The sequence below is a fragment of the Electrona antarctica genome (assembly GCF_951216825.1).
Source record: "Electrona antarctica genome assembly, chromosome: 14".
Classification (NCBI taxonomy): Eukaryota; Metazoa; Chordata; class Actinopteri; order Myctophiformes; family Myctophidae; genus Electrona; species Electrona antarctica.
The window spans coordinates 14,361,166-14,384,736 of NC_136795.1; the positions used below are offsets into that span (position 1 = coordinate 14,361,166).

General features: G+C 43.7%; 1 protein-coding gene across 1 annotated transcript in view; it reads left to right on the forward strand.

Annotated features, from left to right (window-relative positions):
* Nucleotides 1-20,844, forward strand: part of LOC306937294 (E3 ubiquitin-protein ligase SMURF2) — a 65,335-nt gene extending 44,491 nt beyond the window's left edge. Inside the window, exons 12-19 of the mRNA XM_079520964.1 lie at nucleotides 5,549-5,750; nucleotides 8,029-8,132; nucleotides 8,367-8,481; nucleotides 9,069-9,247; nucleotides 12,006-12,264; nucleotides 12,547-12,748; nucleotides 17,646-17,721; nucleotides 18,048-20,844. Of these exons, the coding sequence (XP_079377090.1) occupies nucleotides 5,549-5,750; nucleotides 8,029-8,132; nucleotides 8,367-8,481; nucleotides 9,069-9,247; nucleotides 12,006-12,264; nucleotides 12,547-12,748; nucleotides 17,646-17,721; nucleotides 18,048-18,147 (1,237 nt within the window). The 3' untranslated portion in view covers nucleotides 18,148-20,844. The remainder of the gene's footprint in view (nucleotides 1-5,548; nucleotides 5,751-8,028; nucleotides 8,133-8,366; nucleotides 8,482-9,068; nucleotides 9,248-12,005; nucleotides 12,265-12,546; nucleotides 12,749-17,645; nucleotides 17,722-18,047) is intronic.
* Nucleotides 20,845-23,571: the final 2,727 nt, after the last annotated feature.

The following is a 23,571-nucleotide window of genomic DNA, read 5'->3' on the forward strand; positions in this document are numbered from 1 at the left end:
GGTATTTGTCCATACATGATCGCCTCGTTCGGCCAACAAACTACATCTCCCTCCACAGAGTGCAGTGATGCCTGATTTTATGCCTGAAAATAGCTGATCTACAAGCTCACAACGTGTTGCGTCCGCAACACGTTGTGAGCTTGTAGATCAGCTATTTTCAGCATGCGGAGATATGCAGGCTGTGAGAACTGAACTGAGAACTGAGAGCCTTCACAATAAAAGCATGCAGCTTTCACAAGTTGGCACATAATAAAGACAAGGAAAAACGAACAAAAAAATATTTTTTGGAACCATGAACTTCAGTTCAAAATGTTTGAATTATGAACTGAACTAGTTAATTTTTAAAAAATTAACTGTTAACTGAACTAGTTCATAAAAAAGTGAACTTTCCCAACACTGCACCCGCGAAGACAAAAACAGACCTTCCCTCGGTGCTGATTCTCAAACTTTTTCATTTCAACGACCCCCAGTCTGATGTTCCCATGGATGATAGGTTCTTTTCTCTGGGACCCCACAGTGTGTTAATTACATCTTTTTTCCTAACTATCAGTAATTTATTTGGGGACCCCGCCCCTAGCGGGTCCAAGGACCCCATGTTGAGAGCCAGTGTTTTACAGGAGCGTCCTACGCCACGGTGTGTTCACCACCTGTGGAGGTTCAACAATCAGAGCAGCCTTTCTGCAGACCCATGCACTCCCCCACAGCTTTCCCTCCACACATGCGTGTGCGGCGTGCACACACACACACACACTGAAGTTTAAATTCCACAGCCCTGGTTTTGATGGCGAAGGAGTTTTTAGCACACAATCCGTCATAAAGCAGGCTTTGGCTGCACATCAGATAGCGGCCTGGAAACCAAGGCTGCCGTGTCTGCGGCGGCTGAGCAGGATATGCTCAGTAAATGAATGAACCGTGTTTGTTCGTGTGTGTTTACGGGGGGGGAGGGTGTTCATATGTGCATGTACTGTACACGTGTGTGTATACCCACACAAGTCTGTCGGGCTTGCCTCTGCACTTTGTGGTGGCTGCCTGTTTTTTGGTTGTTGTTTTTTTCATGTGCGCCTGTGCGTGTGTGTGTGTGTGCATGCTTTGAAACATTTTCACCTCATGCAGCTGTTCAAATACAGTCATGGCGATGGCCACAGAGGGTCCCGGGCCTCTGTGGAAGGTGGGAGCAGCGTTGTGGGTGCTTCTACGGGCCTCCTTCACCGCCTGACCTCATTCTTCCTCCGCGTGCACTCCGTGCAGGGAGAGGCAGAGTGCTCCGACGGACGGATGGAGAGAGAGATCGGGTTTCGTTTTTTCCCCCTGTCCTGACAGATCAAAGAACGTGTTTGAGTACTTTGTACTCATTTTTTTCCCTTCTCGTCCGTGGTCCTCTGAAAATCTTATAAAAACCCAGCCTGGCACGCCACGTACGTTTTTGTAATGCAGGAATTTTTCTTTTTCGTTTTAAGCCCAATAACGTCCAGATGTGCGAAAATCTCACACGTAGCATTTTTCCTGTTCTATAAATACACAGGTTGGATAATTATTACACATCAAAGCCAGGAAGGGAGTGGGGTTTTGGTTATTGATTACTTTATTTCAGAGGAATGATCATATCAGAGTCAGAGAAAGGATTGCGTCTCAGCGTCTATAGCCATTAGAGTGATCCGGCCACATACTTTGTTTGCGTATGTGCTCTGAAGTGAGAAACCCCTGACTTTGACATGACTTTGATGGAAGAGGTCTGTAAAGGTGTGTAATTGTGTATGTGTGTGTTTAATCTAACAGAGGGTTTCATTGTGTGCTACTGCTAATTCTCCACTGGTTAGTCAAGGGCTCAGATTCCTTTGCTCAAGTTGAGCAAATTAACCAGTCTTGACATGATGCAAGTGACCAGGTTTTGATCACCGCCACGAGCCCCAATGATCCACTCCCTTGTATTTGAAAGGCCATTTTCCATTCTCTGAATGAAACGTTGAAACTCGAAACTCCTAGCTGACCAGCGCGCGGCTCCAGTATGAAGCCGCTGGACCGTGACTGGAAATGGGACCAGCTCCGGAGCGACGTTCCCGCTCGCGACAAAAACCTCTGGAAAAGAGATCAGTCGCCATGGCTTTCCATCAAGACATCTGCCTTTTATCAAGGGCAGGGATTTCAGGAGTTTTCACCCCTCACACGGCCGTCATCCCACAAAAATGTTTGATATATATATATATGTCCGTCAATCTCATGGTTTATTGGCCCCTCTTTATTCGCTAAAGACATTGGATCGGCCAGCCAGAGCACGGTTTTGGTTAGACTCCCCGTGTGGTGTTGCAATATCTTCTGATGAATCCCCCCCCCCACCAGTGCAGCTGGTCACTGTACAATAGGTAACTGAATCCTTGTCTGTTTTTAAGAGCTGGCTGGCCGTCTGTACACTCGCACGGGAAGTTGCTGTTTCATTTCCACAGAGGATGGCTGTTTTCTTGCATTTAAGCATTTTATTAGCGAGGATGGTTTGGTAACACTTTATTTACAGCGGCCATATCCCAGGATTATTATTAGTCTGTGTGTCACGTCAACCTATAGCACAGCATCCTAAGCACGCAATTGTTATGCACTTCCTACCAAAACAGAGTTGCGTGAAGTGATTATAGTGTACATGAAATAGTTTTCCATGGATTAGTACACTGATTTAATATGCAGGAGTTACACCGCTGTAGAATAAAGTGTTTGCCAAAAGTGATTATTGTATTATTATATTTTAATACGCGTATATCGGTGTTTTCAACACATAGAACCGCAACACTGTGTTCACCGCTCACCAGGGGAACGACTTGGAAAGGGAAGAGAGAGTGAGGGGGTGTGTGTGTGTGCACGTGCATGCGTGCGTGTGTGGGCGAGCGAGCGAGCGAGACAGAGAGAGGACAGTGCAGGAATGTTTGATTTATGGGTGAAAGTGCATGGAGAGTAATCTCCATGCCTCACCTCTCCCTTCTCCTTCCTTCCCTTCCGCCCTCCGAGCTGTCCTCTGTGTTTGGGTGCTGTCGGGAGGCAGTCCTTCCTGCCTAACCCCCATCTACATATCTTTCCCTCCCTCTGAGTCTAGTCTGCAGGAAATAACGGGATTGGAGTGGCCTGTGGGGGCCCTGTGTCTTTGGAGTGGCCTGTGGGGGCCCCGTGTCTTTATGGGGGCCCCGTGTCTTTCTGGGATAGGAGGGAGTGGATTCATCTGACGAGAGTGGGCACTTAGGCTAGAAGAGACGCCACTTTTGTTAAACATAAGCCGTCATGGCGCGTTGTGGCGGAGAAATAATTTGAGCCATTTGGTGGAAACCATAGAGTGGAACAGAATTTGCTCTGGTTAATGTGGGGGTTAATTCAGACCCAACTTGAAAATCCATTTGCTCTCGTTGAGAATTTAGCGGCTTGATCAAGTTGATATCCGCTGCATGTTTTTAGGGGATTTATAATTCTGGCACGTACAGACATGTTCTTTCACCATGCAAATGATTCTTAACACTTGCTCAAACCTACATGTATGCTCAACATGAAAATAACTATTTACCCTGACGCTGATGAAGACCAGGGCAGGTCGCAACAGGTAGGTATTTTTAATTTTTTTCTTGCCATGTCAAATAAAGGGCTTTAAGCTTTTTTTCCTCTACTAACTACACTATGCCTTAGAGTATAACCAGAAAGTCCATCGTGTCCGGCCAGTGGTTGGTGCAGGTTGACGTGTTGTGTGAGTGCTATCGGCATTGCTGTCTCTGTTCTTGTTGTGGTGAGTTGGTGTGAGGGAGCCGTGAATAAGCATTTCATTGTTTCTTGAGAGTTCAGATATTCTTCACACTGGTCGTGTTTTTATTTGTATTTATTTTTTACCACATGATAAATGAACCTGAACAACATATGAGCAGTGCACACGTGCGTGCGTGCATGCATGCTCGCTCCCAGCAACCTCTGTGCGTCCCACCATTGAGTAGTTTGGTGTTTAAAGCCCAGCTCAGAACCGAGTCTGCCCGCAATGCCTCAATGATCTGCAAAAGGCCAACGTGCAAACTGCAAACGGTGCTAGCTTCATAAAGGCCCTTTTGATGCGCACGCGTGTGTGTGTGGGGGTGTGCGTGTGTGCCCCGCTACCCTCCGTACAGTACCAGGCTCTTTCCATCCAGTCCTCACGCCGCCTCCTCTCTCCCATCCCCTCGGTTCAGAAGTTCAGTTCTCCGTCCAGGGGTCTGACTGGGCCAGAGTGGAACTCGTGGCCAAAATGCAAATCACAAGCTCCTGACGATCCCCCACGATTCTTCATCGTAAACAAACCAGTTTCTTGGCAATACTTCTTGTTTTCCTGTCCAGGTTTTATTTTTAAATTTCACGATTTTTACAGATGCAAGTTCACGAGCCGGGCTCGAACACACAATGTTAGTGATGCGGCATTCGGCCAAGAACGTATCTATCCAGTGGAATGGCTTTGCTCTGCCTTTCTGTAACGGCATAGGACCCTGGCCTGTCTTTCTTCTCAAACCCAAACATCTCATTCTGAACAACGGCCTCAGTGACCCTCGGGTTGCCTCAAGTATCCAGTACATGATGAGTCAAGAGCAACAGAGAATCTATTTGCAGAACGTTTTCTTGTCTCAGCCTCAGCCTCAGTCACACGCATGCATGCACACACACACACACACACACACACACACACACACACACACACACACACACACACACACACACACACACACACACACACACACACACCTCCGTTGGGACTGGGAGCCCTGTTTTAGCTGAGCTGTCTGTCTGCTCTAGATTGCCATGGGGGCCCTGTGGCCAGCCAGGCAGCCATGGCACTCACCTACCTGTGAAGCTGGCCCCCAGGTTGGTCTCTGTGGCTAGAAGGGGACATGTTAGTGTGTGTGTGTTAAGGGTGGGATGGTGTAGTAGAGAACCTATGCATTCGTTTGTAGAGTCTGGCGGGGCATAGAAGAGGGTTTGACTGCAGGGCCATCGTTCTGTTTACAGACGCTATGAAGTTATGTCGGTGGATATTATCTGGCTTCATAGACCTGTCACTCCAGCCCCTCGTCTGCCTGCCCCCCTTCTGTGTGTGTGTGTGTGTGTGTGTGTGTGTGTGTGTGTGTGTGTGTGTGTGTGTGTGTGTGTGTGTGTGTGTGTGTGTGTGTGTGTGTGTGTGTGTGTGTGTGTGTGTGTGTGTGTGTGTGTGTGTGTGTGTGTGTGTGTGTGTTTCCTCCGCCGAGACTCCCACCTCCACCTGTGTGTGTCTCTGTGAGGCCACGGCAGCTGTTTGATTTGATGTGTTTCCCAGATGACCTCAGTGTGTTTACCCGGCATTCTCCACAGTCAGCAGACAGACAGAGCTACAGGCCTCACTTTCACTTTGTTGGCTCGCAGTGTGTTGTTTTACCCAGTGGGCTTGCTTTTCTTTTTTTTTTGTTATGAGTTGGCTGTTTGTTGTTCCACGTTTTTTTTCTCGCTGTCTCTTCTCCCCGACTCACTCTTTTTCCATGTCCATTTCTCCTCCTCACCCATTTCTCTTTGCTTCCACCCCCCTCCACAGCCGTCAGAACCAGTCGAAGGACCAGGCCCAGCAGGTTCTGGTGTCTCCGAGTCAGCTACCAGAGGAGGCAGAGTGCCTCACGGTGCCCAAGTACAAGAGAGACCTGGTACAGAAGCTCAAGATCCTCCGCCAGGAGTTATCCCAACAGCAGCCCCAGGCCGGCCACTGCCGCATCGAGGTGTCCCGCGAGGAGATCTTTGAGGTGAGGGAAGGAAGGGGGTGAGTGACAGGCTACATGTACCATTTTGACATGTAACCTGTCAGGTCAAAGTCAGACACTCTTCAGTCACTTAAAATCTGTTTTATCTGAGACTCTGGAGGAATGCACTCCTTATTTAATTCAGAGTGCTGAGTGATGCGATGTCTCTCAATCATTCTGTCCTCTCACGGTTCAAGATTACGTTTTCCCATCCACTTGGATACTCCCATATAGGTCATTGCCTGTGGCAGATTAGCTGCTAGCTATTACACACACACACACACACACACACACACACACACACACACACACACACACACACACACACACACCATTATCTATGATGTGTGATGGTAGTCTGTTCAAAATCGAAAGCAGACCCCTTGTTTGAAATGCGGGATTTTCTCAAGTGCATTTTCTCAGCGGGGGAGTTCTCTGAGTCTTAGGAGGTGCCGGGCCTTCATCGCCGCAACAACACCTGCAAACAGACTACATGACCCCTCGTAAAATATCCGATGGAATGTGCTGGAAACGGCAGTGTCTGTTAATCTGAGGGAAGATTTTTGTTGGCTGATCTCAACGCGAAGCAGTGGGGCGGGGGCCTGAACCAGAGGTAGGGCCATGGCAAGGGGCTAGACATAACTTTGTAGCTTCACCAGACCGACCCAGGCATTAAATTATGACTGAATGGGGCAAGTGTTAGCCGGCAAGCTGTCAAAGCTGTCTTCTTGTGTACTTTCCGCTGCGATAAGGCACTCTTATTTCTTCCGCGGCACCCCTCTCTCTCTCTCTCTCTCAGCGTATCTGGAGGGCACGGGTGGACCGCTGCTGTCAAAGAGGCCATGTTATTATAGTCTTATGGGTTGTGTTTATTATAACTGCCCCTAATCCACTTTAAATGAGCCTCCCCTGACACTGGAAGCTGTCTACACGTGGGCCCGACACTTACATTGACGGAGGCGGTCAGATCCCAGCAGACAGACACACGAGAGGGGTTGAATGGTTCGCCTTTATCAAAATACAACATAGTGAAAAGTGTTACTATGGTACAGAGCCGTTTACACTGCAACGCACCCTGCAGGTTTTGTTTTATTTACAATCTGTTCAGAACAGACGAGGCAAGACATCCCAGCTGATTGCTTTGTACTTTCCTTTATAAAAGGGCACACAGTGGCAAGAGTTTTTTCTATTTTATTTTTTCTTTACATCATGTCACAAAAGAGACAAATGTTTCGGCTATCCAGCCTTCTTCAGTGTGTACACATCAGCCTTCTTCAGTGTGTCCACATCAGCCTTCTTCAGTGTGTACACATCAGCCTTCTTCAGGGTGTACACATCAGCCTTCTTCAGTGTGTACACATCAGCCTTCTTCAGGGTGTACACATCAGCCTTCTTCAGGGTGTACACATCAGCCTCCTTCAGTGTGTCCACATCAGCCTTCTTCAGTGTGTCCACATCAGCCTTCTTCAGTGTGTACACATCAGCCTTCTTCAGTGTGTACACATCAGCCTTCTTCAGTGTGTACACATCAGCCTTCTTCAGTGTGTACACATCAGCCTTCTTCAGTGTGTCCACATCAGCCTTCTTCAGTGTGTACACATCAGCCTTCTTCAGCGTGTACACATCAGCCTTCTTCAGTGTGTCCACATCAGCCTTCTTCAGTGTGTCCACATCAGCCTTCTTCAGTGTGTACACATCAGCCTTCTTCAGTGTGTACACATCAGCCTTCTTCAGTGTGTCCACATCAGCCTTCTTCAGTGTGTACACATCAGCCTTCTTCAGTGTTGGTGAATGTGTTCATTCCTGTCATGTTTCTCATGAGCCACCAGGCAAAGGCATCAGACTGTAACAGTGGGATTTCTCTCATGGGGTCGTCAGGCCCCAATGTGTCGCATGGTTTTTTGGGGACCTCTTATCGGCCCTTTAAGCCCCGATAATTGAGTTTGATAAAGGGCCTTTGCCACGGGGTTACTTTGGCACACATCTTCATCTTCTGAGACGCTCGGTTCTACATGACAGGTCACAGGAATGTATGTTCCTTGGCTTCCTCCCCAGAATCGGCATCGCTCACACGCACGTTAAGTCAGCAGATAGATGCCTGCCTGTCTCTCTCTCTCTCTCTCTCTCTCTCTCTGTATGTTTCTCCCTGGCCAATGGCCATAGAGACTGTATATACCAGATGGTCCCTCTTGAGTAGTTTTTGGAGAGCTAACCATTTCTGTCACCAACTGTCCGCTTGTCGCCGTGCCGTGTCTGTAATATGTGCATGTTTCTGATGCAGGAGTCGTATCGTCAAGTGATGAAGATGAGGCCGAAGGACCTGTGGAAGAGACTGATGGTGAAGTTCAGAGGAGAAGAGGGGCTCGACTACGGTGGAGTGGCCAGGTAAGAAATCCATATAAGACACTCACTGTTATGTGAATGTTAGATCACGGTCTGCCCCCTTGTGGCAGACCGCACAGCCTGCTGAATGTGCGTTTTAAGAGAATACATTTGTTTTGCCAAAGTCCCTTTGTACATTTGCAGGATTACAATGCAGTGGACATATAATTGATTATCCGACTTATCTTTTCTCACCATATACTGTGTGTTCTCTAACCCTTGTCGGCGTCTATGCAGGGAGTGGTTGTATCTTCTGTCCCACGAGATGCTAAACCCATACTACGGCCTGTTCCAGTACTCCCGTGACGACATCTATACACTGCAGATAAACCCAGACTCTGCCGTCAATCCGGTGAGTCTGAGACAGAACTGACAGACTAACTGACTGACCACAACACAGAAGACCCGCTCTCTGGACAGACAGACAGACAGACAGACAGCAAGCATGCACCCAAGAAATTGGGTTGGTTCATCGGCTGTTATCTTCTACAGCTTTGGCCTGGTGTCCCCCACTCTGTTCTAAACCACCATTCTCAGGCCAGCAAAGATAAGCGGAGCAATGGATTTAATTGTTCTGTTGAGACTCTCATGATAGATTATTCACTGACTTTTTATCCTTTTAGGATTTCTCAATCGGTCAAAAGACAAATGGTTGAGATTCGGATGTCCTCTGCTTGCGTAGTAAGCAGAGACTTGAGACAGACAGACGGACAGATATTGTAACGATCTAGCAGAGGGCCAAATGTCAGCTCGACCCACTCAAACCCAAGTCTTGAGCAATTCAAATACATGGAATCTGTTCAGAAAACAGGAATGCACGAGTTCCCTAAAGGATGGAATTGTTTTCAGATGTATGTGTTTAAAAAAGAAAAGAAAAAGAACACATGCAGCCGCGTTCTTCCAGAAACTAACACAATGTTGTTGTGGTCTCTCTGGTAGGAACACTTGTCTTACTTCCACTTTGTGGGCCGTATCATGGGCATGGCGGTGTTCCACGGACACTACATTGATGGAGGCTTCACCCTGCCCTTCTACAAGCAGCTGCTGGGCAAGCCCATCACCCTGGACGACATGGAGTCTGTGGACCCAGACCTGCACAACAGCCTTGTCTGGATACTGTACGTATAGCAAGTGGAGCAGATTGCCCAAATTGCTGGAAATTGCTGAAAATTGTATTTGTATCTAGTGTAACCCATGGGAATACAGTCAACTAAGTATACAGCCCATGGAAATACAGTCAACTAAGTATAGGGTTTAAGTGGTTAAATGTTTCCTGGGAAATAAACAAGAAAGGGGAAGATGTATCAATGTGGATGACAAACCCATTTGTATGTCTTCTGTGGAATTGAATTGAGCACTTTTATTTCTTTGGGTAACTGATGCCAATAGAGCGTCGCAGTCCCGCCTCCTACCATGGACCAGGAAATGAATCCCAATGCATTTTTCCCATAGACATTTCAACAAGTATTTATTTAAAGACGGTTACACCGCGGACAAAGCCAACTCGAGTCGTGACAACTCATGACAACACATTAAACACAAACAATATTTTGGACCAAACAAATAATTACAAAGAAGAAAAACCACAAAGAAAGTGTTGTAACCTGCCGTTTTTTTCTTCTTTCTAATAATTTTTTCGGCCCCAAAAATTGTGTTTGTTGTCATGATTTTTCACGACTCGAGTTGGCTTTGTCCGCGGCGTAAACGTCTTTAAATAAATACTTTCTGAAATGTCTATGAGGAAAATGAACGGAGAATCATTTCCTGGTCCCTGGTAGGAGGCGGGACTGCGACGCTCTATAGGGACTGCTGTAGGGTGGTTGTTTAATAACAGCGGTCTTTCTAGCTCTTTAGTAAACATAAAATACATCTTCAGGTCAAGATACCATTTGTATCCAATCAGGAGAGTGAACTCCACTAATGTACCAGTTTCAATTTATAGTGTTCCAGTTCCAATTTTGTCTGTTTATTTCTCTGTTTGTCACAACACTTCTAATGCTTATCCTTTCAAATTCTCTCTCCTGATTGGATACATTTGTATCCTGACCTGAAAATGCACAAAGAGCTGGAGAGTTAAGATATTTAAGCTACTCTCCAAGGGAAACTGTTACAATCATACATGTTACATTTTAACAACCTCTCTAGATTATATGAGAGAATGACAGTGCCATCTAGAGACTTTACCTACTGTAGGTCTTTACAGTAAACATTATAATAAAATACATTATCAACATTTAATTTTTCTGCTTACCGGTATTTAAGCATTACCGTCCAAAAGTTTCACCATATATTGGTCTTATCCTTTACAAAGAAAATTAATCATTAAAGCTGCACTCTGTAATGTTCATGTCCTACCATGAGCTCGGGTGCACCGCACAACTGCGTTTTACCACTGAGCCATTAGCTAGCTCCCAAACACTGGGTCTGGACCAAGCCCCCAGTAAGGCTATCCAACGTTGAAGATGCCACTACCTACTGGTGAAATGTGGAATTGCAGCACTTAATGGAAGTGGACAGACGTTCATGATGTCACGTGAAAAGCCCGGACCTCAAAATTGAGGTCCGGGGCTAGGCTAGGCTAAACTTCCGCTCGCTCGAGCCATTGAGTTATAATTATACTTCCGGAAGTCTTCCGGGTGCTTCAAAACGCCACTGAGCAACTTACACTGAAATTAATAGCGGGGGGGCGGGGCTAACGCTCCAGTTCGGTCTCTATCCTTCTTTATACTCTATGGTCTGGAGTCTGGACCCATTTGGGGGTTGCGGACACATTTTGATGGGTCCCTTTATTTTTGGTTTCCTACATTTTATTTTCAATTTATTATTATTTCTAAACATTTTCAAAAACACGTTCCAAAATCAGCAAAGATTTTCATGAATTAAAAACATGATTTTTGATGAGAAATTCCATAAATTAGTAAACAAAGGTTTAAGAAGTAGTCGCGAAACTCACGTTGGGAGCTTGTAGATCAGCTATTTTCACCAGTTTGGATCCCGGGCAAATGTCTACTTTCTTTTTTGGGGTCTTTTCTTGAGCTAAAAAGTTAGAGCATGTCTGCTTTCTCCGGTGAGAAAACACTTGTCAGTCGTGGTCCTATCAAACCACACAACCTACATTTCTGAATGGAATAGTAGGGAGACCAAATACAGCCACCGCAGTTGTGTTAGTAATATTGTATTAATATATATTATATAGAGAGTATGCACATGCATAAAGTGAGTAGAAAAGTGAGTTTAACGCCGTTTAATGCAATCCGATAGGACTTTTCTGTTTGGATGTATGGGCTGTCAAGGCCAGAAAGGTGTTTTTTGCTACTCAGCAGGCGTTCCCGCATAACATCCGGGTATGATGATGATGTCACTCGCATACCCTCTATAGTCTATAGTAGGGGTGCCCACACTTTTTTGACTCGCGACCTACTTTCCAAATGACGAGCTCAACAAGATCTACCCACCAAAAAACAGTATTATCCCATTTCTGATTTTTGAGGAAATCTTGAGGAATAGAGGGGAGGAACTGGTAGGGTTTTTAAAAAAATATATAACTTTATACACTTGAAACACACTTGAAAACGAAGACTTGCATTGTGGGTTTGAGCTGACAGGCACTTTTTGATGTCAATCAATCAAGTCACCTAAATTCAAGTGGCAGGTGCAAAAATACATTTTTATATTTAAATTATATATATTTTTAGGGGCATGTCATGTGATCTACCTGCACAGCCTTTGTGATCTACTGGTAGATCACGATCTACCTTTTGGGCACCCCTGGTCTATAGTATACCATACAGATGGTCAAGTGGCTTTAACTACATGATGACACCTGACAGCCAGAGTCCTGCAATGATGTGTGTCCTCCTTCCATGTGCGTCGCAGGGACAACGACATCACGGGCGTGCTGGACCACACCTTCTGCGTGGAGCACAACGCGTACGGCGAGATCATCCAGCACGAGCTCAAGCCCAACGGCAAGAGCATCCAGGTCAACCAGGACACCAAGAAGGAGTATGTGCGGCTCTACGTCAACTGGCGCTTCCTGCGCGGCATCGAGGCCCAGTTCCTGGCCTTGCAGAAGGGCTTCAACGAGGTCATCCCCCAGCACCTCCTCAAGGCTTTTGATGAGAAGGAGCTCGAGGTAATATTCCACACCAGCATATACCTACCATGACTTTATGCAATATGTGATGATGTCCTTAAACTTTGTCTATAATCACATGCCCAAAATAGGGATGCCAATGCTACCCAAATGTCACACGTTGCATTTCAAATAGCTTTTAGAGTGTGGCGGGGTTGAGGCCATGTGATGCATGTCCTGAACTGTATTCCATGGACAACATGGCACACTTGTCTAATTTGGATGTCTGAATACATTTGGAATTGGCATGTTTTAAAATGCTTCCCTCTTCTCTCCTCGCAGCTGATCGTGTGCGGGCTGGGTAAAATAGACATCCACGACTGGAAGTCCAACACGCGGCTGAAGCACTGCACCTCCGACAGCAACATCGTCAAGTGGTTCTGGAAGGCTGTGGAGTCGTATGACGAGGAGCGCCGAGCCCGCCTCCTGCAGTTTGTCACCGGCTCGTCCAGGGTCCCCCTTCAAGGCTTCAAGGCTCTGCAAGGTACAGTGTGAGTCAGGGCCCCCCTTCAGAGCCAATCGTATTTCACTACACCTCAGGTTTGTCCCGACTTGCACTGTTTCAATGAGAGGCCGAGAATCTCTCGTTTTTATTGGATGAAAAAATATGATATTTCACTGGCGAATAATCGAGTATTCGACTCTAATTATGGTATTCAAGTCGACTACCAAAAATCACCAAAGGTTATAATGCCCTACTGCAAGGTAGAGTGTGATTCACACACAGGCCTGGAAGGCCCAACTGTCCATCATCTGAGAGGTTACGGCAGTGATCCCCTCAAGGACCTCTGGTGGTCCCCTGGTACACTTATTTTATGAATGGTATAAATGGTGCATTCATATATCGATCGCCTTAACATTAACATCTCAATATATCTGTATTCCAGTGGAAACACAGCTTATGACAGATAAAGACACATATTGCGGTGCATTAAAGGAGCTACCTATCCTATAAAGAGCTGTCTGGCCACTATACTACTGTGGGAGGTGAGGTGGAGCACTCACTTTTTCCATTTCCCACATTGATTATCCCTCTCCTGAAAGCAGTTCTCTCCCCTATTCAGTAGCTCAGCTCTGCTGGCACAATGGGTAGGGGAGCGGGTGGGTGGGGCTGCTTGTTCTATTCAATCAGATATCTTCACAAGATTCTGTGCTCCTCTTTGTGCATTAGTGTCACTGTGTTTTTCTGGCCTGGGCTGAACCCTGAGTCAGAGCAGAGTCCAGCGGTTCAGTGGGTCCATCCTGGCAGCCACCACTGCCCAGATAGACAGAGAGGAGAGAGAGATGCAGAGCTCATTGTGATCCACTACTCTTCCTGTTAGACAGTCAGGCAGCTCAGCCACCATCTAGCAGCCGTAGGGATCAAACACAATATAAATGAAATCATCGCTACACCTGGGACCACACGTATAAATGTTGCTTAGAGACTCAACTTTACAAGCTTTGCACGTGTCTGCAGTCACAGTAGCCACTGTGACAATTTTCCTAATGCTCTTCATTGGTTTTTGGCACAATATGAAATGTGTCCTGGTTGCAGTCAATGTTACGCACAGGGAACCATGGACCAATGCTAAACAACTCCCAGTAATTTAGTCACTTTGGCTGTGAATAAATATTTGTATTGCGATATGACCAGAGTTGGCATACTGTGCACAGCAATTTGATCTGGTCTTTAGTCTGTCACGTCAACCTGAATAAGCAAGAATTATCTGGAATTAAAAGAAAATATTATACAGTGAGAAGTGATGTAGTAATGGTCTTCTTCTCAGGCCACTTTTACACGGCAATGGGCTCCAGAGAAAACGGCTAAGTCCTGTTGCATTCTCATTTTGTATTCAGCCTTTACACAGAGACGCAATGCAATGCTCTAGTGTGCATGCCAGGTCAAGTGGCTAGGTGGCGATAGCACACTGCTATAGACCTTGTGTGCCATGTAAAGGGGGCCTCAGTTCAGCTCCCCACTGAAGTGAACAGAACAGGTTCCCTGGCCAACATGTAGTAGTCACTATAGAGCAGTGACAGAGATCGCCCTGCCGTCCTCATCTTAAGCCTTATATACTTTGATGTAAGACAAATTGCAAAAATAGCTAATGTTCAAACTTGTAAGTGTGTAGTATTCAAAATGTTACGATTTTTTTTCTCCCGCCATCATTGTGCAGTTCTTAAAAATATGTTTTCCAATCGACATGACCAAAACATAATTATCTTACCATTCTCTGTGGAAATGGTATGTCTCTTGGTGTCTCTTCCTAAACTCATTCTCAATACTATCACTATTGTCTTGTTAACTGTGGTTGAAAAGAAGTGCTAAACCACTAGCACACCTGAGCCATTCATATGCTGAAAAGCACATTTATATGTTAATATGCAGTATGCCACTCCCCTCATGTGAGACGTTGAGGATTCACATTCAAACCACCAAGCCTGAGGGTGATTGGATGGCAGATGGTGGGGTCTGTCTGTATTTAACGGTCACAGTGACCGTTACAGACAGACAGACAGACAGACAGACATATGTTTGTTTAATGGTTAATGTGGTTAAACGCTAACGTGACATGGATGCGTTCCAGGTCTCAATGGAATGAATGGATTAATAGATTTATTTGTTGAGCTTTGTGTTGCGAAGATATTGAAAGGAGTCTGATTTAATTGTATTACAATTTTTTTTATTACTTATTGACATAAAAGAAAAACACATGTTACATGTCGGAGAAACGTCAAGGATATAAACACAAACAAAGTTGTGAGACTTATTTCCATTGTGGTCCTTGGTCTGTATTTGTTGTTACATTACAACAAATACAGGCAGTACAACAATAAATAAAAATGCTACACTTTACAGCATAAATAAAAATGATCTAATTATAAATATAAGTGACTATACTATTCTGCAAGATTTTCTAAAAGCCATGCTTTGACCTTTTTCTTAAAATGGAGATGGCTGCTGATGCTTTTAATCGTCGAGGGTAGCTAGTCCCAGTTCACTGCTCCTCCACATGTGAATGAGCGTTTTCCCATTTGGGTGGTGAATGTGGTCATGGACAGGTCTGCAAAGCTGGCTCTGGTTAGGTGGGAATGAACATGGCTACTTCCTAAAAAGATTGCAAAGGTACACAGGAGCGCTGTTGATGTAGATGTACCAAGTTCATCTGTAGTGACCTGACCTGGCTAGTGGCTGCCAGAGGGGAGCCAACCCAACTGCTGCAAATGCTCACAGATAGCCCCAAGACAACCCTGACCAGCCTATTTTGAGAAACCTGCAACTTCTTTTTATGGCTTTAGGCCACTGTACCATGAGCCAATCGCATAATTGAAACTAGAAAAAGTGCCCTTCTGGGCACAGGTCTCCACCAGGAGGATAGGAGTGTGTGTGATGTTTGGCAAAATGTTTAGGAGTAATATGTTTGTTTTTTTTGTGACGTGACTTGGCCTGTCGCGCCACCATGAAGCTGATTTGAAAACTGTCAAGTGGCATTTCTTCCTCTGCCTAGCTAGTGGGAATATGCATGCACAGTTTCACCGCAATCAGACGCTGTGTTGAGGAGTTGTGGCGATTTGTACAAAACGGGACACATTTGCACACATTTCTGTCTCACATCAAAGTCCAAAAAGCTGCTGTTGAATGGGCGGTGGGTACACTGTCGTTTCTGGTCGAAAGTTGTAGGGAGGCGTTAAATATATTTCAGCATTAAACTGAAGGCTAAAGAACCATTTAAACCCCAATTTTCACACTCTTGTTTGTATTGCACTTCTCAAATGGAAATAGCGATCACGACAATGTTTGAGTAATTTACATCATGCATAGATGTTGATCAACACCCCAACTTTCACACTCTTTAAGTTTCACTTTGACTTCAAAGTCACAATCACAGGTTAGCTGTGAATGGCCTATACTTTTGAGGAGACAGGCATTTACATACATACAGTCAAACCCTGTTTTTGGTGGCCTCAGGACTTCTTGAAGCACCTTAAAAAAAATGACTCAAGAAGTGAACATTTAACTAAAACCCCTTTTCATGATTTGGTTCATGTAATTGCAGTTCCTTTCTATTTTTGCTGTACACAATTCTGCAAACCAATATAGAAACTGAATCTTCCACAATGCCAGTTTGGGTCCCTTCCCATAAAGTTGCATGTACACTACTGTGCATAAACAGTATCTACTTAATAACTGAGTTTACAGTTTCTCACTGTTTGTTTGTTTTATTTTTACTTGACCTAATTTTTCTATTTTCTAGAGCTCTTCAGACAAATCATTCCAAGCATGTTCAGTCTTAGCTACAACAGAACATGTATTCCAGTTTCATTTAAAAGATAATACTGCAACGCAGTAATCTAGCCAACACAGACTCTGGACTCCTGCACTCCACACTCTCCTATCTAACATCAGGGTCTTGAGCTCTACAGTGTTATTAGCTAGCTGTACATCTGCGTCAGTGGTGCACTTCTTGCTCCCAAGTGTCAGTTTGCTTGCCTCTGGTTCCGGGTGCCTGGCGCAGTGCCCTGCCAGGGTGCATGTGTTTGCACCCTAACAGTCCGACCGGCATTAGTCCGACACCCTACCTGAAACCTAAACCTCACCTCACAGGAAGCCACCGGTTAGTTTTAACCTGCCATGGGTTAGTTTTAACCTGACACACATGTCGGGAGCCACGGGTTAGTTTTACCTGCCACAGGTTAGTTTTAACCTGCCACGGGTTAGTTTTAACCTGCCACACATGTCGGGAGCCACAGGTGAGTTTTAACCCGACCACACATGTCGGGAGGGACGGTGTTGTCAGACTAATGCCTGTCGGACTGTTAGTATGTCTAACCAACGTATGCACCCGGCCTAACCCAACTCTTGCGAGATAAATAAGCCAAATCTCCCCTTGAAAAATAAGCCAAAAACAAGCCCAAATATGGCCTTATTATCCTAATAAAAAAATACTCAATGCATTTATCATTATAAATACTATGTATGTCTAGAATATTTTATGTTTTGGTAATTTATTATACTATCACACACATACCGTACTTGAGCCAGGGCTTAATGAGTAGAGACACCAGACCGATTCTGTCACTCAATGTGATTCACACTCCCCCAAACCTATGGGGAAGTATAGTATATATATACATCAAAGAAATTAATTTTTAAATAAAATAATTGTATACATTTTAAAACAATCAAACAAAATAATAATAATTAAGAAGAAGTAGTGAAAATAGCTGTTCTACGTTGTGCACTTGTAGATCCGCTATTTTCCGCGTTTGGGTTCCGGACACGTCAAATCTCTTTTGGGTCTTGACCCGAACATTTGGGAACCACTGCCCTAGAAGCGCCTCTGGTCCCACATTTTGTGCACCACAGGCTTTAGTGTAACTTTAGATTTTTCTTACAGGTGCTGCTGGGCCGCGGCTTTTCACCATCCACCAGATTGATGCCAGCTCCAACAACCTGCCCAAAGCCCACACCTGGTGAGTCCACAATAGAATACTTTCCTATGCTGCTCATGGGATGCAACATATCTTAGAGATGGGAAAGAGTCGGTTGGGAACCTAGACATAGTATTTATATCACACTTTTAGGATTCAATCCATTAAAAAACGTATTCATGTCATCAACTGCTATAAAACTTTATGTTGGACAGAACAGGCCGTTTCTGTTTATGAATGTGGTTTGTGTATCCTTAAACATTTATGAATGATATTTTAACATGTTCTGATTATTAGCTGCTTCATCACATGAGGTTCTGCTATAAATCCTGGAATCTAAGGTCTCTTCTGCCTGTGTCTTCATCTAGTTTCAACCGGATCGACATTCCTCCCTACGAGCTCTATGACAAATTATATGACAAGCTGCTCACTGCCATTGAGGAGACCTGTGGCTTCGCTGTAGAGTGACACTGCATTGCAGACGGGAGGATCGGCAAGCACCAGGAACCAACGCAGTTTGACCGTGATTGGACCCCTCCACAAATCAGTCCAATTCAACAGGGGGTCATCCATGGTCACCTGACCCAAGGACTCCCATACTCACCAGGGACATGTGGCCAGGACTGGTGGGGGAGGCGGGGGTGGACAGAAAAAGACCACAACATGCGGCAAGACTCTCCTTGAGTTTCTCTACACCCACCTCTACTTTTTTTATGATTATAATTATTATTATTAAAAACAGACCTTTACAGCTGCTAATAACTCAGACTATTTACTAACTTGTGGAACCTGCAAAAAGTGCTGACTCTTCCCTTTCTTTTGTAAGTTCATTTTTTTAGCATCTAAAATGAATAGACAGTATTCCATGTAGCAATGCATCATATTACCATGTGTTGTGTGTCAGTCCACTCAGAACCCATGTTAACGAGACTGGTTTGGCAGAATACAGGGTTATTGCTGGTAATACAACCACCCAAATACACTCTTTACTAGCATAATGGATGCAGAGAGTCTCAGCAGGGGAGTTTGGTGTGAACTGTGAAGGCTTCCCTGCAGGGCCTTCATGTGGGGGTTTCAGTTAGCACCGAGGCCCCTGCAGGGCCTTCATGTGGGGGTTTCAGTTAGAACCGAGGCCCCTGCAGGGCCTTCATGTGGGGGTTTCAGTTAGCACCGAGGCCCCTGCAGGGCCTTCATGTGGGGGTTTCAGTTAGAACCGAGGCCCCTGCAGGGCCTTCATGTGGGGGTTTCAGTTAGCACCGAGGCCGGACAGCGGAGAGACTGCATCCCAAAATGAAAAGACAACTTGACTAGAGGCTGTATCCAGAAGTAGAGCAAATGTGACCCAATGTTTACAACCCTCTCCAAAGACAGCAGCAGGGATCTACACCTGACAACCAGCGCTGCATTCCCAGTCAAAACCTATTTCCTACGTCTAACATCTAGGTTTTGTCTGAAAAAAAGAAAGAAAAAGAAGAAATGAATGAGTAGCTTGAAATGTGTTATTTTTATATAATGGGAAAATGAAAAAGAAACACTAAAATTATATATAATATATATATAATTTATTGCTGTTATATTCCAGAAACCCTTTGACATTATTCCATTAAAAAAAATCTTTTAAATGTTACTGTTTAAATTATAGAAGACAATTTGTGAAAGCAGAATTAAGCTTGAATGAAGTTCACTTCGATTGCTGTGGTTGAAATCTTTAGCCTCTCTCCTACCTATGTGGAGTGGTATGTCTTAAGGGCAGGTCAAACACACGTTTGACCTGCACCTCTGAGTGCCATAATAGTTTTGAATCAATGAATCTTTGAAAACATTAAGCTGACCCTTTAAATGTTAGTGATATCCTCCAACAACAAACATGGTCTGTTGAAAAATCGGTGAAAATCACGATTTCTCTGTTTTTGTAGTTCTGTACTTGGGGTTACATTATTTCCGCTAGCTCAACACAACATTATTTCCAAGTGATCTGTTCCAATATCCAGGAATACGAATAGATAACCCATAGTGACATTTTGTATGTGTTGTCTGTCAGCAAAAACAACCTCTACTACCTTATGGTCATTGCCATGTGGTGCTAAGTAACATACATGTTTGTTTTATTGGCAAACTTACTCTTGCAGCTTAATGCTAGACTGCAAAATACACTACTTGTCCCCAAAAACTGTTAGTGGCCACAAATCAATACATGCAGACCTCTAGCTAGCCACATTCTCAGGAGATGTCACATTAAGTTGTAATATTTTTCAGGAACAGGCAAAACACAAATTCTGACCCCACCCGCATTGATTGAGTGGCCTACAGATTATGTTAATGGTGTTTATAATCTTGTCATTTGCATTGTGATTATAACACTGTTGATTTCCACATGGGCTTTTGATAAAACATGTAGTGAATGAGATTAATTTTGATTTTTTTACCCAGCACAGCAGTCGTACCAGTAATGTTTTAATATCAAGAACATGGATTTTCTATGATTTGACACAAAAACTCTTGAATGTTTTCTAAATGATGCTGCCTGTCTGGCAATCTCTATATGACCATGGACTGTTCTGACGGTTTGCATACACTACACAAATGAGTAGCTCATTTTGTTATTTTTAATGTAGATAAGTGTATGCAAAGTGAGAAGTGTCCTCAGATGGTGCTTTGTACAGTAATAAGATATTGTTCATTTATGTGGATCACGCAAAGTGTAATTTATCTTTAACTTAAGTAGAAAAAGGTTTTCTTAAAATAAAAAAAGAATTGCACACATACAGAACCAGGTTGCCACGTGTACTTGGTGACGACCTCTATGCCAGGTAGGTAATATGGACTGATCAATTTTATAAGTAGACATTCAGTTACTCTCAAGTCCTGTGCACCAACAACACTCTAGTGTCTGTTTCCTACACTACATCTCTCAGTATCGCTCCACAGCTGCCTCTTCCTGAACAACTGAACTTTTTTATTAACAATTCAACATTGAGATGCAGCTCTTGGTTCCCCCCCCCCTCTCTTTTTTAGCATGTTCCACTAGCAGGACTATATCTCTCATAGCTGACTGATGCAATTTGATGTATGTTAACACTATCAGTTTTGTAAGAGTATTTTATTTTTGTGTGTAATTAGTTCTAATTAAACTTGCCTTTGTCTAATGATGTAAGGCACCTTGTACAGATATGTAATGTCTTTTTTATTATATAGTTGATCTCTTCTGAATGAGAGACAAACCGTTGTAAAACCCCAAATCAATATCTGGTGTGACCACCCTTTTAAACAGACCCAATTATCCTACAGTATGTCCTACATATAGTGTTTAAGAAGGTACGTTGTTCTTAAAGGACCACTTCACCACTTTTCAACCTATCTTCATATAATAGGTCCTCACTAATAATCATGAAAAACCGGCGCAATTTTCTTCTACTCGGTCTGTGTCTCATAGGAGGGCTGTGGGCAGTTCAGAAACCGTCTTCCAGGGACATCATCGATGGGGAATACAAGCTAATAGAAACTGCAGGCTTTCTAGTCCTGGAAAGTTGCAATGCGAAAATGGAAGCCATCGTTCTCACGATGATGAAAATCTAAACATTTTTGTAAAAAAAATCTTGTTTAAAAAATAAATCTGCCTAATGATGATGTCACTGGAAGACTGTTTCTAAACTGCCCACAGCCCTCCTATGAGACACAGACTGAGTAGAAAGAATCGTGCCATTTTATCATGATTATTAGTGAGGACCTATTATATGAAGATGGGTTGAAAAGTGGTGAAGTGGTCCTTTAACATATTGGAGAATGTGCCACTTTTGTGGATTTAGGCAAGTCTGATGGTCTCAAATTGGATTTTGCTCGCATGCTTCTGTCTACGTGTAATATCAGACTGACTGGATCATGTTGAGATCAGGGCTCTGTATTCTGTAGGGGCTATATAGTATATACCATCTGTTCTTTTTGCAGATCATAGTTCAGACTGGCTGTTTGGGTCATTGTCAACCTTCAGAATACATTTTGGGCAGATCAGTTGACTCCCTGATGATAAATTGGATAAGAATATACCTGTGCTTTTAAGCATTCAGAACATATGGAACTCATGATCACTGCCTTGTACAACTCGCTCAATTGGCTGCATCTTAAATCGAGAAGGCAATAAAATTGGTTTCACTTCATTTTTAAATGCATTTATTTTAGTTGCCCTTCTTATTTGAAACAGTATTTGGTTCCATCTACTTCATCATATCAACTTAGATACTTGCAATATATTTATTATATTTTTAAAGGTGTTGGACGTCATTCTGCTACAAAGTTCCATCTGATTGTTATGATCTTCCTCTATCTCTTAGATCCATTCCTTCTGTCGTACGCCACTAAATTCTGACCAAATCTCCCAACTCCATTTGCAAAAAGACTCTAAGGAAGGCTTAGTGCAAATTAATACAATTTTATTTTAAGTGATCGCCGGTTGTTTCATCTTGACAAAACATTTCTATCCTGATGGGATTGACCCCATCCTCAGGCATGAAGGGATATATCTTGCACCACGCCTTACCCCTTATCCCTAAACTTATTTGCCTTTTTTTACTATTTTGAAAACCCTTTAAGTAGTTCAAATGGCCGATCTACAAGCTCACAACGTGTCGATGTAGATCGGCTAGTTGAACTGTTTTAAAATGTTTTTCAAGATGGTAAAACAAGCAAAGTTTAGGGATAAGGGGCGCAAGATAGGGCCAGAAGAGTACTACTATTTGAACCATTTGAGGGGTACGAAAATTATGTCAATAATATGCTAGGCAATCAGTTCTCGACCTAATTTAACACATTTTGTCAATTTTAAGGTTTTTTATTAAGCATAGTAGAGGGGTTTGGACAGGGAAAAATACAGTACATATGATATGTTATGCTTCTTTTTCTTTTATAAAACAAAACAAAACAAAACAAGACGAAAACAACCCCCCACCCTCCCACTTGGAACTTTGACACCTTCTCCTTTCACCTTGTAGGTTTTCCTTTTTCTTTTTTTTCTTTTTTCTTTTTTTTCTTTTTTCTTTTTTTTCTTTTTATAAAGTAAATAGTAGCAATAGCCAGCAAGGAGAAGTAGAAAAGAGAGAGAAATAGACAGAAGTGAATAATTTAACACATTTTGGACAGACAAACAACAAGGGAATATCATTGGAAGGAATGATGTTCCAGAGACTTGTGGGATCTGTGCCATGTCTATACATATCTATTCTCAGAAAGAAGTGTAAAATTCAGCACTGCAATTAATTAATTTCCATCTCAGACTACAGTAGGTCATGGCCTAGCCATAGGACACCAGGGTCAAGAATTTAAATGTGTCATCAGACCGTGGGTCATTTGCATGACAGAGTGTACATGTGTGAGCTAAATAATGGTCCAGTGGCCCCTACCCTTTGGGAGACCCACTCACGCTGTATTAACATAGAAGTTTGTGCTACTAAGTATTCACCAGATGCAGATGGGGGTAGGGCTTCATGGTGTGTATGGGGCAGCCAGGGAGGTTAGTAGTAGGCATACAAATAGAATTTAGACTTATAACGCCTATATGCCACAATTTAAATACTGAGAGTCTCTCCAAGCCTGATAGGCCTAGTCTAATTATGAAAATTGAGTTGGAGGTTATTTTTTAAATTAGCCTACAGTTGTTGGGTCTTAGCACGGTCATGTAAGATCAATATGCACAAATAATGATGACCCCTGCAAATGGAGTCAGTAAATATTGCCCCCTTTTTAATTTTCTATTTGACCATAGGACCACAATGGAAATAAATAATAATAATATTGGTCCCCATTCCTTGGGGTGTTTTTGTCACTGTATGTTTGCACAAACATGAACATTGTCCTCTGCATTTGATATAGCCTACCCATAGGAGCAGTGAGCAACAAGTC